Here is an 18,585-nt window from a genome sequence, read left to right as displayed (position 1 = left end):
ATGGAAGACAGGTCAAGGTAGGTTGCAGAACACCTCATATGCCCCACTAAAAGCCTGGACATTATCAGTGGGGGTTTTAATGAAAGAAGGTGACGAATGATCAATGCGTGTTTTAGACAGGTTTCTCTGGCTGCATTGTGACACACCGATTGGATGGGGTAGAGAGTAGAGGTATGGAGTTGGTAGGGGGTTGGTCTACCATAAGAAGGAGTAAGCCTGTAGAGAGGTCTCTGGCCTGGAACTGAAGGGGACACTGCTGACGAGGGAGGAGTCCCCAATAACAGGTTTCCATCTATCTGGGTCAAGAGGGTGAAAGGTGATGCTGTTAACTAGAGTGGGAGTACAAGCAGAGGGGTCAGATCAGTTCTCGAACTGTTTGTTTGGGATGCTTGCAGAAGTTTAAGAGGAGCTTACTGGACCCTGGAAGGTGGCCCATTGGGACTTGGGGACCAACTGCAAGCTGGTCTCAAATGGGTAAAAACTCAACCCCCCCCCCCCAATTCAAACTCAAATTGAACTACCCATGTGGTACTTCCTACTCTGCTTCCTTCTAGAAGCTACTGCTGCAGTTGACTTCAGGATCATCTCATTCTTCTCTCAGCACTTAGCGTCTGCACAGACTCTCTTCCCATGAGTTTTTACTTATTTAGAGAATTACTTATGGGCAGTCTATCTCCAGTGCCAAGGGGTCTGTAACAAGGATTATCATCCCTCCTCCTTACTCCCTTTCCTGTCAGCAAAGAAATGTCAGGATTAGAGGGAGTGAGATGGATGAAAGTCATCTTGTAGTGGCTCATTTGTATTCCAATAAAACTGTGTGCCCGGCCAGTGTGGCTCAGTGGTTGAGCATCGGCCTATGCCCCAAGAGGTCGCTGGTTCAATTCCTGGTCAGAGCATATGCCCAGGTTGTGGGCCCAATTCCCAATGTGGGGCATGCAGGAGGCAGCCAATCAATATTCTCTCTCATTGATGTTTCTATTTCTCTCCCCCTCTCCTTTCCTCTCTCTTTAAAAATCAATAAAGAAAAAAAATTTTAAATAAAAAATGAAACTACTGCACTTATTTAAGAGAGAGCTCCATCACTTGCTGCAAGAGACTTAGTGCTTTCTGGCTCCAGAGAGGACCCCGCCCCCACCTACTACTCAGAGCAGCATACAGGACTCCTCCTGGGCCTTGAAACAGAGTCCATAAATCTGATCTCTGACATTTAGTCTGAGAGAAAATGGATTGTGCACTATTTCTTACAGTCTTCAAAATCCAAAAGTTTAAATAAAGTTTGGTTTTAAAACAAAAAGCAGCCTAGCCAGTGTGGCTCAGTAGTTGAGCGTTGACCCATGCACCAAGAGGTCACCAGTTCAATTCTCAGTCAGGGCACACGCCCAGGTTGTGGGCCAAATCCGCAGTGGGGGGCATGCAGGAGGTGGTCAATGAATGTTCTCTCTCATTGATGTTTCTCTCCCTCTCCCTTCCTCTCTCTCTAAAATCAATAAAGAAAAAAGCATTTTTTTAAAAAAGAGAAAAGTTTTTTTATATTAAAAGAAGGAGAGCTCCAGGAATGGAGAGACAGCCAGGACAAGAGAATTTGAGAATATTCATGCAGTACATCCAGTACCTAAAGCTAAAGGAGGAGGTTCATATCAGGGAGTGTGATCGTATGAGAAGAGGCTTTAGGAAACCCAACACTTAAGCAATAGTCAGAATTTGGAGAGTGAATGAAAACAAACAAACAAACAAACAAACAAACAAACTGACCAGAGAGGTATAAAAACAAAGAGCAAGTAAAGAAGTATTCCATAGAATCCAGCATTGCAGAAAATTCAAATAGGATGAAGAATTCAAAGACTGCATATATTATCATTCATATATTTTTTTGTTTGTTTTGTTTTTATGTGAGCCAGCTGGGCTGCGTATGCTAGGGAAACAAGTTACAGAGGCAGAAGAAGGGCCCTTGGAGCTTAAGAAAGAGAAAGACAAAGGTAGCATGCCTGGGGGGAAGAAAAGGAGAAAAGGGAAAGGCACAGGTGCACTTCAGAGAGGGAGAGAGTGCTCAAATGTTTTTAGTGACCTTTGCCAAAGCACAGAGGGAGTGGTAGCCATATTACTATGGCCAAGAGGCTAATGGAAGGTCAGAAAGTTGAAGTAAGAAGTAAAAACTTTAAGAAGTTTTGTGGAGAAGAGGCAAAAGAAAGGATATTTTCTGGAATGTGGGAAACACAAGCCTGTGAATAATCATGGACAGAAACAGCCAGAAAGAGAGTGGAGATAAAAAGAGAGTGTGAGAGCCCTGGCCGGTTTGGCTCAGCAGTTAGAGCGTCGGCCTGCGGTCCAAAGAGACCCCGGTTTGGTTCCTGCTAAGGGCGCGTACCTCGGTTGCAGTTTGTCCCTGGGTCGTGCGGGTGGCAGCCACTCGATGTGTCCCTTTCACGTCGATGTTTCTCTCTCTCCCTCCCACTCTATCTGAACAAAAAATGGAAAAAAAAAAAAAAAGAGAGAGAGAGAGTGAGAGCCCTGGCTGGTTTGGCTCAGTGGTTAAAGCATCAGCCCATGGAGTAAAGGGTCTCAGGTTCAATTACCAGTCAAGGGCTTATGCTTGGGTTGCAGGTTTGATCCCTGACTCCAGTTGGGGTAGTGCCAATCTATGTCTTTCTCTCACATCAATGTTTTTGTCTCTCTCTCTTCCTGCCCCCACTTCCACTCTATCTTAAATCAATAGAAAAATATATCCTCGGGATATCCTTGCATGGGGATTAACGAGAGAGAGAGAGAGAGAGAGAGAGAGAGAGAGAGAGAGAGAGAGAGAGAATGAGAGAGAATGAGAGAGAATGAGAGATCATTGATGTGTCCAGGCCCTGGAAAAGTTGGTCAAGCCAGAAATTGAGAGCTTGACCTTCCACTTCATAGGTCCTGTCATAGCTCCTGTCTGGAAGATGACCACCTTACATCTAGTTTCAACAAACCTACCAGGTGCTCTACTGAGTGGAAATAGAGCAACTGGCAGTAGAGTGGTAAAGGTTTGTGTCATTGTTGAGAAATAATCACTGGATCAGTCAAATGCAAACATCATGGTTGGAATTTTTTTAGGAAAAATAGAGTAAAAGTCAGTCTTCCCCATGGGATCCTGGCTTTCATAGCTGGTCCTAGACAAGATAACAAGAGCTGAGAAGCCTCAAGATTTTTGCCTTTGTCATAACTAATCAACCCCCCCCCCCCCCCCCCCCAGATCTGAACTGCAGAGGGTAATTCTGGCCTTGAAAAGAAACCAAGATAATAGGTAACAGCTCTCAGAAATTATATACCAAACAAAACTAGAGATTCATTGCCCCATTTTTCATCTTTTTAGTAGTTTGGTTTTCAGCCAGTTGCAGTATATGTACTATAGCCCATTTCTTCTTTACTGCTAGATTTGATTCTCCTGATTCTTTTTCCAGTTCATGCTTACTGACTCTTGAAAATCTTTCTTTTCTTCATTCCACAAATGTTTACTGAATGCCTGCTATGTGCAAGATACTGATTCTTCCTTTGCTGTGACTTTCAGATCATCCAGACTTGAACTGACTTGCTGGCTTGAAAATGATCCAAGAATAAGATAAACACCTCTCAAAGGTTATCTATCAAAAAAACAATAACTGAGAAACATTATTCTTTATTTTTCTCCTCCTAAAGTCTGAATCTGGACTTTCCATAAGTCATATCCTATCTATGTAAAGCCTTATATTTTCATCCCCTAGCCCCTTGATTCACCTGATCTGGAACTCTTTTTTTTTTTATCCTCACCCGAGGACATTTTTGCATTTATTTTCAGATACAGCGGGAGGGGGAGAGGGAGGAAGAGAAAGAGAGAAACATCCAATCAATCACTTGCTTCTATGACTTTTCTTTTTGCTGTGTTGTAATTCTCAGACTGTCCTGAATTGAATTATTAGGAAGTACAGGCCTTGGAAATGAGGCCAAGATAAAAGGAAAACACTCTTTAGTTTCCTTATTTCTCTTATGAAATAAAGCAGATTTAAGCAGTACTCTCTCCTCCCCCATTTTGGACAGTAACTAAACTGTCATAGATTTTCAATAAATCGTACTGCCATACTCACCAAAAAAACCCAGCTGATTGCTGTCCGCTTTGTTGTCACTGTGCTGCTTCTTTATCCCCTACACCTAATCACTAAAGGTTGTGAATTCCTCCTCCACCAGTTTCTAGTTGTCTCAACATTTTATACCTTTTTCTTCCAATCCATTTTATATTTAGTTACTAGTCTAATTTTATTTCAAGCAGCATTGAAATCATGTAACTTTCTTTCTCAGTACTTCATGAGTTCACTATCAGCATTTGAATCAAATTTAGGCAGCTTAGCATCGAGGACACATCCGTCAGACCCAGCCTCATATGCATGCCTTTTTTTTTTTTTAAATCCCTTTTGACCATATGCTCACCCTATTTTTTATCAAGGTTCATATTGTTTTAAATTTTTTCTTAATATCCAGTGGCATGTCCATTTAACTCTAAATTGAGGTTTTTTGAATAGAAAATGAAGTATGGGTAGTGAAATAGATATACTCTGCCTTTATTTATTTCTTTCTTTTTTTTTTTCATCCTCACCCGAGGATATTTTTCCATTTTTTTGTACAGATAGAGTGGGAGGGAGAGAGAGGAAGGGAGAGAGAGTGAGAAACATCGACGTGAAGGGGGCACATCGGGTGGCTGCCACCCGCACAACCAGGGACGGGGACAAACTGCAACCGAGGTACATGCCCTTAGTGGGAACCGAACCCGGTTCTCTCCGGACCGCAGGCCGATGTTCTAACCGCTGAGCCAAACTGGCCAGGGCTGCCGTTATTTCTGATCCAGATACATCATGAAGGTTGTATCTATTCTGATCCTATTGTGTGATAGCCTCTAGGAGTAGCCTCTCTGTTGTGGTTTAATATTTCAGAGTTCCCCAGAGCATGTGTCCAAAGACTGGGTAAGACCTTTATTTTATTTATTTATTTTTTTTATCCTCACCAGAGGACATTTTTGCATTTTTTGTTCAGACAGAGCGGGAGGGAGAGAGAGGAAGAGAGAGAGAGAAACATCGATGTGAAGGGACACATCGAGTAGTCGCCACCCGCACGACCAACCAGGGCCGGGGACAAACTGCAACCGAGGTACGTGCCCTTAGCGGGAACCGAACCCGGGTCTCTCTGTACCGCAGGCCGACGCTCTAACCGCTGAGCCAAACCGGCCAGGGCCTGGGTAAGACCTTTAGAAGCTCCAAGACTAAAAAGATTATATGTACACTCTCCCAAATGTCATTTAAAATATAAATAATTCTAAACCACAAAATAAGTGTAAGAAAGTACAACAAAATTCTTATCATTTTTCTCAAAATGACTGTTTCATTTTGAAATTAAAAAAGAGCCCTGGCCTGTTTGGCTCAGCGGTTAGAGCATCGGCCCGCGGACCAGAGAGTCCCAGGTTCAGTTCTTACTAAGGGCACGTACCTCAGTTGCAGTTTGTCTCTGGCTCAGGTTGGGGTACTGTGTGTGGCAACCACTCTCACATCAATGTTTCCCTCTCTCTCTTCCTCCCTCTCTCCCTCCCACTCTATCTGAAGATAAATGCAAAGTGTCCTTGGGTGAGGATTAAAAAAAAAGAAAATTTTGGTCCTCCAGCTTTGCTATGCCCCTGAAGCAGGTGTTTGATCAGCACATGTGTGCTGGCCTGCTGATATCACCTCACCCTGATCAAATGATGTAAAAGACCAACTGTGGAACTTTCAGAGGCAAACTGAGAAAGTACCAGCTGGCCTGGTACTCCTCTAAGCGAATTTGCCCTCTAAGTGAATTTGTTATTTTTTATAACTTAGTAAATAGAGTGAATAGCAGGACAACCCTGACCACAGATGTGTGCTGACGCAGCTCCCTCCTGCCTCAGCTCCCGCCCGCTTATAACTGCCTTCACTGCTGTGCTTGCTTGCTTGCTCTCCCCCCAGGCCATCAAGAAATGCCAATTGTGGCCCTGGCCAGTTTGGCTCAGCGGTTAGAGCATCCGCCTGCGGTCCGGAGAGATCCGGGTTCGGTTCCCGTTAAGGGCATGTACCTCGGTTGCAATTTGTCCCCGGCCCTGGTTGGTCATGCGGGTGGCAGCCACTCGATGTGTCCCTTTCACATCGATGTTTCCCTCTCTCTCTCTCTCCCTCTCTCTCCCTCCCACTCTGTCTGTACAAAAAATGGAAAAATGTCCTCGAATGAGGATTTAAAAAAAAAAAAAAAAAAAAGAAAGAAATGCCAATTGTGGCTGGTTTGGTTCAGCGGTTAGAGCTTGGCCTGCGGTCCGGTCCAGAGAGACCTGGGTTCTGTTACTGCTAAGGGCACGTACCTCGGTTGCAGTTTGTTCCCGGCCCTGGTTGGGTCGTGTGGGTGGCAACCACTCGATGTGTCCCTTTCACATCGGTGTTTCTCTCTCTCTCTCTCCCCCTCCCACTCTATCTGAACAAAATATCAAAAAATGTCCTCGGGTGAGGATAAAAAAGAAAAAAGAAAAAGAAATTCCAGTAGCTGCCCTGGCCAGTTTGGCTCAGCGGTTAGAGAGTCGGCCTGTGGTCCAGAGAGACCCGGGTTCAGTTATCGCTAAGGGCACATATCTCGGTTGCAGTTTGTCCCCGGCCCTGGTTGGGTCATGCGGGTGGCGGCCACTAGATGTGTACCTTTCACTTTGATGTTTCTCTTTCTCTCTCTTCCTCTCTCTCCCTCCCGCTCTATCTGAACAAAAAATGAAAAAATGTCCTCGAGTAAGGATGAAAAAAAAACAAAAACAAAAAAACCCTGTTAATTCTAAGGCCTTTATCCATTAAAATCTATGTCCAGGGCACTCTTTGGTCACAAGAAGATATTTCAGAATAGAAATAGCATTTTTTATAATTGATTTTAGAGTGAGAGGAAGGGAGAGAGAAGCACATTGATTTGTTCTACTTTTTGTAGGTTTTTAAATTATTTCTTTTTATTCATCACCCAAGGATACTTTTCTATTTATCATCAGATAGAGTGGGAGGGAGGGAGAGAGAGAGAGAGAGAGCGAGAGACAGAGAGAAACATCGATGTGATAGAGCCACATCGACTGGTTGCCTCCCGCACAACCCTATCAGGGCTGGGGATGAACTTCAACCAAGGTATGTGCCCTTGACCAGAATCAAACCCGTGACTCACTGGTCCGTGGGCCTATGCTCTAACCGTTGAGTCAAACCAGCCAGGGCTTTGTAGTTTTTTTTTTTTAAATACATTATGTTTTAAATTTTTTTCTTCTTTATCTTTTTGTTTTATATTTTTCTGTTTTCTATTTTTTTTAAAAAAATTTATTAATTTTTAGAGAGGAAGGAAGAAAGAAACATTGACTTGTCCTACTTATTTATGCATTTATTGGTTGGTTCTTGTATGTGCCCTGACCGGGTATTGAACCCACAACCTTTGCACATTAGCACGGCGCTCTAACCAACTGAGCTACCTGGCCAGGGCTTGTTCTGTTTTATTTCTTTTCCTTATTGATTTTAGAGAGAGAGGAAGTGAGAGGGAGAGAGAGATAGAAACATGGATGAGCGAGAACATCAATTGGCCGCCTCCTGCATGCTCCTCACTGGGGATCTGGCCCACAACCAGGGCATGTGTCCTGACCAGGAATCGAACTGGCGACCTCTCAGTGCATGGTTGAACCACAACGGCCGGACCTGTTTTATTTCTTAATGTTTTCTAATTATGTATTGCTTGTAAGGCTAGCAGGTCCTATTTTTTCTAGTGTAAGATAAGCTAGCTAAAGCTGAATTGGAGGATTGTGATTGATGTATGTTAGGTTTCCTTGACAGGTGTTTCCCTAAGCGCAGGCTGACTTAGGTTGAGATTTGTGAAGTGGGATGGGCCAGTGGGGTGGCCTCCATTTTGTGTTTTGACATATGGATGGACTGTCAGTAGCCATAGGAACCATTTAAAAACAAGTGCTGTCTTGGACATCAGAAGATAAACTCTATAGGGTGAGAGAAAGTGTAGAAGACATAACTGAATCATTCAGTAATTGGCACTTGGTGTTTAAGTAAGGGAAGTCATCCTGTGTGCTGGGCAGTCATCTCCATTTTTCAGGAAGGATAGAATCCATTGCTTCCCTTTGTGTTTTGCATAACAGAAGACAATTATTAATTATCCTTTCTAATCCTTTTCCTCTGATGAGTTCTGAGGAGGGTTTGGGCAGAGGTAGGGAAAGCAGCGGCTTATATAACAGGAAAATCTATTTCCCACCGTCACCTCTAACTCCATCTCCAAATACCTCCTTTCTCCATCCTGCTCAGTAATGCCTAAAAGATCTCAATTAGAGGTTCATGCCTTTGGCTTAAGAACTGTATTTTGTTAAAAAGCAAATATGGAAGAGTTAACCTCATTAAGTCTTGCATTATTAATCACTCACAATGAACAGTGAGTTCACCAGATCCTTTCCTAAGAGGAAGAGGTAGAAAAAGGAGCACTTAGAACCTGGAAGAAGGAAGGAGGGGAAGCCGGAAGGGACAGAGAGATTTGACCTATTTTACAATTGTACTTAGTGCTGCTTTATTTGCCAGGGCTGATGCCTGAGAGATTCTCCCCTTGCCTAATCCCATCTTTTACTTACATGATAGTTTAATCTTTCAATAAGAAAAAAATTAATTTCTTATAAAGTAGGTATGTCAGTATAAGGAGGAAAAGCAATATTTAAATTTTTTTTTTTTTTTTTTTTATCCTCACCAGAGGACATTTTTCTGTTTTTTTGTTCAGACAGAGCGGGAGGGAGAGAGAGGAAGAGAAGGAGAGAGAGAAACATCGACGTGAAAGGGACACATCGAGTGGCTGCCACCTGCACGACCAACCAGGGCTGGGGACAAACTGCAACAGAGGTACATGCCCTTAGCGGGAACCGAACCCGGGTCTCTCAGGACTGCAGGCCGGCGCTCTACCTGCTGAGCCAAACTGGCCAGGGCACAATATTTAAATTTTTTTTTTTTTTATCCTCATCTGAGGATATTTTTCCATTTTTTGTACAGATACAGTGGGAGGGAGAGAGAGGAAGGGAGAGAGAGACAGAAACATCAACGTGAAGGGACACATCGAGTGGCCGCCACCCGCACGACCAACCAGGGCCGGGGACAAACTGCAACCGAAGTACATGCCCTTAGCGGGAACTGAACCCGGGTCTCTCCGGACCGCAGGCTGACGCTCTAACCGCTGAGCCAAACTGGCCAGGGCAATATTTAAATTTTTAAAAGTAAAAATCTAAGATAATAAAAGCAGCTGAGCCAGTAATAGATAATGAATAATACATTTTAATAGTACATAATAAAAATAAAGTCAAAATATTAAATTATATTGAACTTTTATTTCAACGTATTACAACAAAATTAAATGTCCAGAAGTTTTTGTTTTGTATATTTAAAAAAATTCCATAAAAACAAAGACCTATGGCCCTGGCCGGTTTGGCTCAGCAGTTAAAGCGTCGGCCTGCGGTCCCGAGAGACCCGGGTTCGGTTCCCGCTAAGGGCATGTACCTCGGTTGCACTTTGTCCCCGACCCTGGTTGGTTGTGGGGGTGGCAGCCACTCGATGTGTCCCTTTCACATCAATGTTTCTCTCTCTCTCTCTCCCTCCTGCTCTATCTGAACAAAGAATGAAAAAGTGTCCTCGGGTGAGGTTAAAAAAAACAAAAAACAAAGACCTATGTCTGAAGGAAGCCTTGTATAAAAATAGTGGAGCTATGTGGAATAGACTTGTTAATATAATCATTATCAAGTACTTCTTCACCTCTTCCCAAACTGCTGAGGTAGTTCAGTTAAGAGCAGTCCTCTGTATCTTAACAGATGCTTCTCTCTGTAAATTTTAACAAAATAAAACATAAATAAATTAGAACAAGCATTGTTGAGCTTGTCACTCCCTGATGGTGCTATTACTTAGAAAATAAAAATCTGCCTGGAGGGAAGGGGACTCCACCATAAATATGAGTAGAGAGAAAGGATTCATTCAACCTCTTATATGTCACTGGAGATATAAACTGCATCCTAAACCTAGAGGTCTGTTTTTCTGCTGTGAGACAAAGATAGTTCATGAGATCAAACCAAGGACTCAAATATATTCCTCAAAAATAACCACCACTTTTTTTTTTTTTAACATTTTTTTTCCTTTATTGATTTTAGAGAGGAAGGGGGAGGGAGACAGAGATAGAAACATCAATGAGAGAGAACATCGATTGGTTGCCTCCTGCATGCCCCCCATTGGGGATGGGGCCCACAACCTGGGCATGTGCCCTGACTGGGAATAGAACTGGTGACCTCTTGGTGGGTGCATGGGTCATCTCTCTAACCGTTGAGCCACACCAGCCAGACAAGAATAACCACCACTGCCCTGGCCAGTTTGGTTCAGCGGTTAGAGCATTGGCCTGCGGTCCCAAGAGACCCGGGTTTGGTTTCCCCTAAGGGCGCGTACCTCGGTTGCAGTTTGTCCCAGGCCCTGGTTGGTCATGCTGGTGGCAGCCACTCGATGTGTCCCTTTCACGTGGATGTTTCTCTCTCTCTCTGTTCTTTTCTCTCTCTCCCACTCTACCTGAACAAAAAATGGAAAAATGTCCTCAGGTGAGGATAAAAAAAAAAAGAGAGAGAATAACCATCACTTTTTGCTCTAATTCCACTCTCCTCAGGATGTGCATTCTATCTCATTAAAAAAATAAAATGAGGTACACTAGCTTTTAGGTAAGAAGTGTTCGAACTTGTATTTATTATTTCAGGTTCAATAATACTTTATAACATCATTTGAGTATATGAGTTTTGGGCATGGATCCAGCAACTGAGACTAATTGTAGAATAAATCTACATTTATTCACATTTGAGGGAAAGACCAGATTGAAGAGGAGCAGAGCAGACCAGTCATGGATGTTGACTTTGGGGACAGACTACTTGAGTTTAGCATTTACTAGTTGTATAAGCTTGGGCAAGTCCCTTTCATGTTCTGGTCCTCAGCTTTCCCATCTGCAAAATGGAGATAATACATGGAGTGGTTATGAGGATTAAAAGAGTTAATCATATATTTAGAGTCTGGCTCATTGCCAAAATTCACTAAGCCTTAAACATTTTTATTGGATAATCACAAAACGATAGTGGAGTTGCCTGGAGTAGAGTGGGGTTAGGTGTATGCTGTGAGACCAAGGAGGAAGCAGTGTGGGATAAATGTAAGTCAAATAGGCTTGCTGCACTCAAATTTAGCATCCAGTGATCAATCCTCAAAGTGGCTCTACTTGAGGGTGACAATTTAGTTCATCAGGCAGCCAGGACCTGCATTTTAGCTGAAACTCCTGACTACTAGTCCCAAACATGAAGACCTCTTGGGCAGGGATCCTCCTGAAGCCACACTTGGCACACTGTTACATCCCACAAAACATCTAACTCACCATGCATCTTGGCAGAGGAAAGGGGGTTGAAAGATGAGAGAGATAGGGTGGTAAAGATTCATATTGCTCACTTTACAAAAAAAACTTTATGCAGCCCTGGCCAGTTTGGATCAGTGGTTAGAGCCTCTGCCCGCAGACCATAGAGTCCCGGGTTAGGTTTCCACTAAGGGCATGCGCCTCAGTTGCAGTTTGTCCCTAGCCCTGGTTGGGGTCATGTGAGTGGCAGCCAGTCGATGTGTCTCTCTCACATCGATGTTTCTCTCTCTCTCTTCCTGCCACTCTATCTGAAGATAAATGCAAAAATGTCCTTGTGTAAGGATAAAGACAAAAACAAAACTTCATGAAATTTGCCACTGGATGTGTCTATTCTTCATATGCTAGTTGCCTCATTTCCTTTATCTTTTCCCATACTATGAGGCCTCTCCATTGCCCTCAATATAGTTCAGCTCTGGCTCTCTGCTTACATTCCTCAACCAAACAAGAGGCTGGGAATTAGACCAACAGTGACCCTTTCTACATGCAACTTATCAAGGTATTGATAAATACAGATTAATCTCTTTCTCAGAAAATTTCTGGTTGTAAGAAAATTTTCTCCTTCTATGCTTAAAGCAGATGCCAACAAATAATAGCATCTGACAGCAGTTGTAGGAGAGGGAATCAGAATAATGAAAAAGGGAAAGTAAGGAGTGGAAACTTCAGATATATTGGGATAGATTTATCATTACACCACTTCAGAAGTTTTTTCTAGCTTGAAGGTTTTTAAAGGAAAGGAAGAATAAAAGCTGTACAGAATTTTATAATAATACATCATTAATATCAAACTATAGGAACGGTTGTTACTTTATTCTTAGTTTATTGACAAGTAGACTGGGCCTTGACAAAAGAGCCAACAATAAAAACACTGCAACATTGACATTTATTTAGAATCTCTTTTGAAGCACTCTTATGCATGTTTACCAAACTGGAACTTTGTGGATGTTCTGGCATGCCTCAAAAACTCGGTACATTTTCACTCCACCTGCCGAACCAAAAGCTGTTCTCTCTTACGTATTCTAATTCCTTAATTGGTTTGATAGCAAAAAATATGTTCTGAGGTAATTTAATGGGTGGAGGTAGCTTCATTCTGGCATTTCTTTAAGTCTGAAAAAAAAAAAAAAAAAAATGGAGCACGAGTTGCTTCTGTGGTTTCTGAAAGGATTAGTTTTTACCTGAGGTTGCTTGCCTTGCATTCCTACGTAGGAAGACAATCCATGAAGTTCAACCCGCAAACTGTCTCCTCGGAATCTGGTACACCCACCATGTTCTGAATTTGGTACAAGGCCTGGGAAGTGATGATGTACAGAGAGGGCTCAGGGTCATGCAGCAGATGCCTCAGATCTAAGTGGCAAGAAAACCCAGGTGGGAGGTGAAGATCAATGGAAATGATTGCTGGTCTAGACACCAAACAACCAACATGCCTACAACAGCCAAGATAAAGGGCTAACATTTTCCAAGCCACTATCTGAAAGTTTGTACATCAATTCCAATTTTTTTTTTTAATTTTTATCCTCACCCGAGGACATTTTTCCATTTTTCATTCAGATAGAGCAGGAGGGAGAGAGAGAGGGAGAGAGAGAGAGAGAAACATTGATATGAAAGGGACACATCGAGTGGCTGCCACCCGCATGACCCAACCAGGGCCGGGGACAAACTGCAACCGAAGCACATACCCCCAGTGGGAACTGAACCCGGGTCTCTCCGGAACGCAGGCTGACGCTCCAACCACTGAGCCAAACAGTTCCAGGGCTCAATTCCAATTTTGACCTACAAAACTTAATCATTTCTGAGATACCAAACATTTTTCTCCTTTACACTAATCACACAGCCAAGTAGTCTACATAAAGTCAGATTATCTGGACTTGTTAAGTTTTGTTTAATACTGTTAATTTCTAAGTTCCTGTACTTGTCCTAGAGGTTACTCTTAAATCATTATTCCCCCCATTTTTCACAATATTTTTCACAGGTACATACGATTGTACGATATGGATATGCTATAATTTCCTTGTTTCTAATCTTGGATGTTTCCCATTTTTGCTATTTTAAGTAACATCCCTTTAACAATTTCTGCTTATTTTCATAGGTTAAATTCCTAGAAGTGTGATTTATAAGTCAAAATATTTTATTAAAAGGGTTCTTATACACATTACCAAACTTCCCTATGAAAATGTTGTATCAATTTATGTTCATACCAGCATAGTGTATGATGTCAGTTTTCTCTTTATACACCAATATTGAATATTAATTAATAATCTTTGCCATTTTGACAGAAAAACACATACTGGTATCTCATCATTTTGTTTTACAAACTTTGATTACTGGTAATATTGAATATTTTTTATATATTTATTGGCCATTTGTATTCTATGAATTGCTTATTCATATTGTTTGCCACTTGTTTTGAAAAAGTACTGACTTGTGTTAAGGATATTAACCATTTGTCATATGGCACATATATCCCCCCATATCATCATTTATTTATTTATTTATTTTTTTTATCCTCACCCGAGGATATTTTTCCATTTTTTGTACAATAGAGTGGGAGGGAGAGAGAGGAAGGGAGAGAGAGAGAGAAACATTGACGTGAAGGGACACATCGAGTGGCCGCCACCCGCACGACCAACCAGGGCCGGGGACAAACTGCAACCGAAGTACGTGCCCTTAGCGGGAACCGAACCCAGGTCTCTCCAGACCGCAGGCCGACGCTCTAACCGCTGAGCCAAACTGGCCAGGGCTCATCATTTATTTTTTAATTTTGTCTGTTACCTTTTACATTTTTTATTATATTTTTTCCATCACCATTTATCCCCCCATACCCTCTCTGTCTGTAAATTTTTGTTTCAAAGTTAGTTATTATTTATTTATTTATTTATTTATTTTTAATCCTCACCAGAGGATTTTTTTTTTTTGCATTTACCTTCAGATAGAGTGGGAGGGAGAGAGGGAGGAAGAGAGAGAGAGAAACATCGACATGAAAGAGACACATCGAGTGGGTGCCACTCACAAGATCCCAACCAGGGCAGGGGATGAACTGCAACCAAGGTTCATGCCCTTGGCCAGAACTGAAGCCCAGACTCATTGGTCCACAAGCCGATGCTCTACCACTGAGCCAAATAGGCGAGGGCTCAAAGTTAGATTTTAAATTTTTTACATAGATGAATATATTATTCTTTTACTTTATGGATCTATGTTTGTATCATATTAGAAAAGACTAAAAGCTTTCTTCTTGTTTTTAAAGTGTATTTATTGATTTGAGAGAGAGGGAGGAAGAGAGAGAAACAGAAACATCAATTTGTTGTTTCACTTATTTATGCATTCACTAGTTGCTTCTTGTATGTGCCCTAACCAGGGATCGAACACATAACTTTGGCATATCATGGTGATGCTCTAACCAAACTGAGCTACCCAGACAATTTCTCATTCTCCAACGTCTCAAAAATGCTCAGGACCGCTTCATTAATTAGGAGCTTTTCATTTTTTAAGTAGCATTTAGCCTTTAAATTCATCATGTTTATTTCCAAGTGGAACACTTGACTAGTTTTTAGTTTCTATTAGTTCCTGCATTAAGATCTGCCTACATGTTCCACAGAATACATGAGGAAACAGGCATCAGTTTTTTGTTTGTTTTTTTATCCTCACCTGAGGACATTTTCCCATTTTTTTGTTCAGGTAGAGTGGGAGGGAGAGAGAGGAACAGAGAGAGAGAGAGAGAGAAACATCAATGTGAAAGGAACACATCAAGTGGCTGCCACCCGCACGACCGACCAGGGCCGGGGACAAACTGCAACCGAGGTACGCGCCCTTAGCGGGAACCAAACCCGGGTCTCTCAGGGCCGCAGGTCGACTCTCCAACCACTGAGCCAAACAGGCCAGGGCCAGGCATCAGTTTTGGAATCCAAACAAATTGAAACTTATTTTGTCATGCAATTAAATTAATATTTTAATTTTTGTTATTTTTATTTAAATTTGCTTAAAATTGCCTGTGTTAAATGACATAAACTTGTTCACAAAGAGTGCTAGGGTGCTCTACCCTATTTCTAAAACAGATTAGCCACTGTTAGGGAGGAAATAGTCTGGGTTATTCCATTAAATTGAACCACATGAGATTGCTGATATCTGACGGCTTTTGCAGTGGCAATTTTATTTATTTATTTATTTTATTTATTTATTTTTTATCCTCACCCAAGGACATTTTTTTTTTTCCACTTTTTGTTTAGATAGAGCGGGAGGAAGAGAGAGAGAGAGAGAAACATCGACGTGAAAGGTACACATCGAGTGGCTGCCACCTGCACGACCCAACCAGGGCCGTGAACAAACTGCAACCAAAATACATGCCCTCAGCGGGAACCGAACCCGGGTCTCTCTGGACCACAGACTGACACTCTAACCGCTGAGCCAAACCGGCCAGGGCTGCAGTGGCAATTTTATATGGTTCCTCCTCTTGTGTATATATAATTTATATACATATTCTAGATATTCTATGTAGATAACTTTAGAATAGAAAAGGGACTTTGATTACCCAGTGTTTTAGATTAAAAAATAATTTGCTTTTAATTGAATAGAGTCAACTACATAGAATCCTACCTCATAGAATAAAAAAAGCTACATGACCTTTCTTTTTTTTTTTTGCTTCTGATATCAGTCGGGCAGTGGCGTGATCTTTCCTAAAAAAGCTTTAGCTTCTGGCTATTTTACCAGTTCTATATTTTTATTTTTATTTTTTTTATCCTCACCTGAGGACATTTTTGCATTTATCTTCAGATAGAGTGGGAGGGAGAGAGGGAGGAAGAGAGGAACATCAATGTTGTCACCCAAACAACCCCAACTGGGGCCGGGGACAAACTGCAACCGAGGTACGTGCCCTTAGCAGGAACCAAACCTGGGACTCTCTGGTCCGCGGGCCAACGCTCTAACCGCTGTGCCAAACCGGCCAGAGCTATATTTTTATTTTTAAAAGCAATGAATTATCCAGGATTATAATTTGGTTCTCAAAGTACATGCTTTGGGGTTGTGAGAGTTAGTAATGACATTTGTTAATTGTACATCTACTTCTTAACTTGGAATAAATAATTATTTGAGTGTTAAATTCTCAAAGCTGTACAATTATAGAAATTTTTGCTCCCTAACAATTCAGAAAACCATTTGTATGATGATTGCCTTATATGACCATAAACATCTTTATTATCAAGTCCTACCACCTTACAAGACAACCACGTACAGAAAATAGTACTGCAGTCATCTGTGTGGTACTTGTAAGGTGTCATCATAATTTATTAAGATAGTGTTTCTAGGTAATGTCTTATTTCCTGACAAAGTTCAGGAACTGTCGCTGAGACAGTTCATCAAAGCTGGTTCCCAAACAAATAGGGTCATGTTCTTTCCTAAAGAGGGAATGGGACTAGAATGAGACTGTCATTCAGCTGAAGTCTCCAAGGGCTTCCATTTGCCACAAAAATCAGGCTTTCTGGTTCTCAGAGTCTCAGCTCTGCCACAGTGCCTGCCCATTCACTGCTGCAGATACCTTCCAAAAGATGGGGCACCCCAAACCCAAGTGCGTTATCACTTACCATCCACTATCCATTTAGTACCCTTCATCCTGAGCTCATTGTGATCCAAGTACTTTGAAAAGAGCCCTAAATGCAGAACAAAGTCAGTCAGTCTGTGATCTGGATTTGGCTCTAAGCAGCTGGAGGAACTGGCATTTGATAATTAGATTCTAAAAACTGGATTTACAAGTACTTGATAATTACCTATAGATAACATAGCGCCTTTCTCCAAAAAAGTATTTTCAAGGTCATCTTCATAAAGAATGGAGATATTCAACACAATTTGGGAAAGTTCAGGATAGAGGTGACTATACAAATGAAAGGACTTTTTTTTGTACCTATAAACAAGACCGCTGCTCTTCTGATAGGAAGTTTTGCATTCTTGGAGAACGTCAATGTTTGGGCTAGGATGTTAACTTTCCCCTTGCATTTTTTTCCCTAAGAGGAGGAAAAAAGTAAGAGTATAAAGGAGTGAAGTAGCAGCACTATTTTTGTTGTTGTTGTTGTTCAGGTAGAGTGGGAGGGAGAGAGAGGAACAGAGAGAGAGAGAGAGAAACATCTATGTGAAAGGAACACATCGAGTGGCTGCCACCTGCGCGACCGACCAGGGCCGGGGACAAACTGCAACCGAGGTACGCGCCCTTAGCGGGAACCGAACCCGGGTCTCTCAGGACCGCAGGCCGATGCTCTAACCGCTGAGCCAAACCGGCCAGGGCAGCAGCACTATTTTTTATTAGCCTCACTACAGTTTCCAGTCAGGAACTAGGTCAGATATACATATATAGTACAGTACTTGAAATAACTACAATTGCTCAATGAATATTATATCACAGTCCCCTAGACAAGGTTAAATCCTCTGAATATACCTTGCTCACTCCCACTCAGGCTGCATGTTGTGCCTGTAATGCCTCTAAATCTATTTTCATTTCTCTGTGTCTAGGTAGTCGCCGATCTCTAAGCTCCACCTTGAGTTCTGCCTCCCTATGAGCTCTTCCCTGATGGCTCCTGCCTTCCTGACCTAACCCTGCTCTGAGCATTTTGCAGGCACTTCTCTCTTGGCACATATTTTCCACCCTGAGTTTCTATTAATATTGCACAGAGGTTTTATCTCCCTAACTAGCTTGTAAGCTCCCCTTAGAAAGTTGTTTTTTTTTTTTTTATCCTCACCTGAGGATATTCTTCCATTTTTTTTTTTTTTTTGGAGGGAGGGAGGGAGGAAGGGAGAGAGGGGGAGAGAAAGAGAGACAGAGAGAAACATTGATGTGAAAGGAACACATCGAATGACTGCCACCCACACGACCCAACTGCAACCGAGGTACGTGCCCTTAGCGGGAACCAAACCCGCATCTCTCTGGACTGCAGGCCAGTGCTCTAACCGCTGAGCCAAACCAGCCAGGACCCCTTAGGAAGTTTTAATCGTTGGCCCATTTCTGGGTTCTCCATGGCCTGTTGCACATCGGATATGTTATGCTTGTTGGATGAGTGAGTTCACCTCTCAGTGGATCTCTGACAAGGATAGGTACCTCAGGGACAGGAGGAGAACAGGAAGCTGTTCTCATAGGACTTATGATTTAACATG

The 18,585-nt window shown here is 42.2% G+C and overlaps 1 protein-coding gene across 1 annotated transcript in view; it reads right to left on the bottom strand.

Moving 5' to 3' along the window:
* Positions 1-12,655: 12,655 nt before the first annotated feature.
* MROH8 (maestro heat like repeat family member 8) overlaps positions 12,656-18,585 on the bottom strand; it is a 53,473-nt gene continuing 47,543 nt past the window's right edge. The window contains exons 21-23 of the mRNA XM_036244516.1: positions 17,345-17,444; positions 17,028-17,093; positions 12,656-12,801 (exon numbers count right to left, since the gene is read on the bottom strand). Coding sequence (XP_036100409.1) covers positions 12,656-12,801; positions 17,028-17,093; positions 17,345-17,444 — 312 coding nt within the window. The remainder of the gene's footprint in view (positions 12,802-17,027; positions 17,094-17,344; positions 17,445-18,585) is intronic.

This window comes from Molossus molossus, unplaced genomic scaffold, assembly GCF_014108415.1.
Source record: "Molossus molossus isolate mMolMol1 unplaced genomic scaffold, mMolMol1.p scaffold_m16_p_6, whole genome shotgun sequence".
NCBI lineage: Eukaryota > Metazoa > Chordata > Mammalia > Chiroptera > Molossidae > Molossus > Molossus molossus.
Note: the sequence above shows the minus strand (reverse complement) of the source record. Positions and strands in the feature narration are given on the sequence as shown.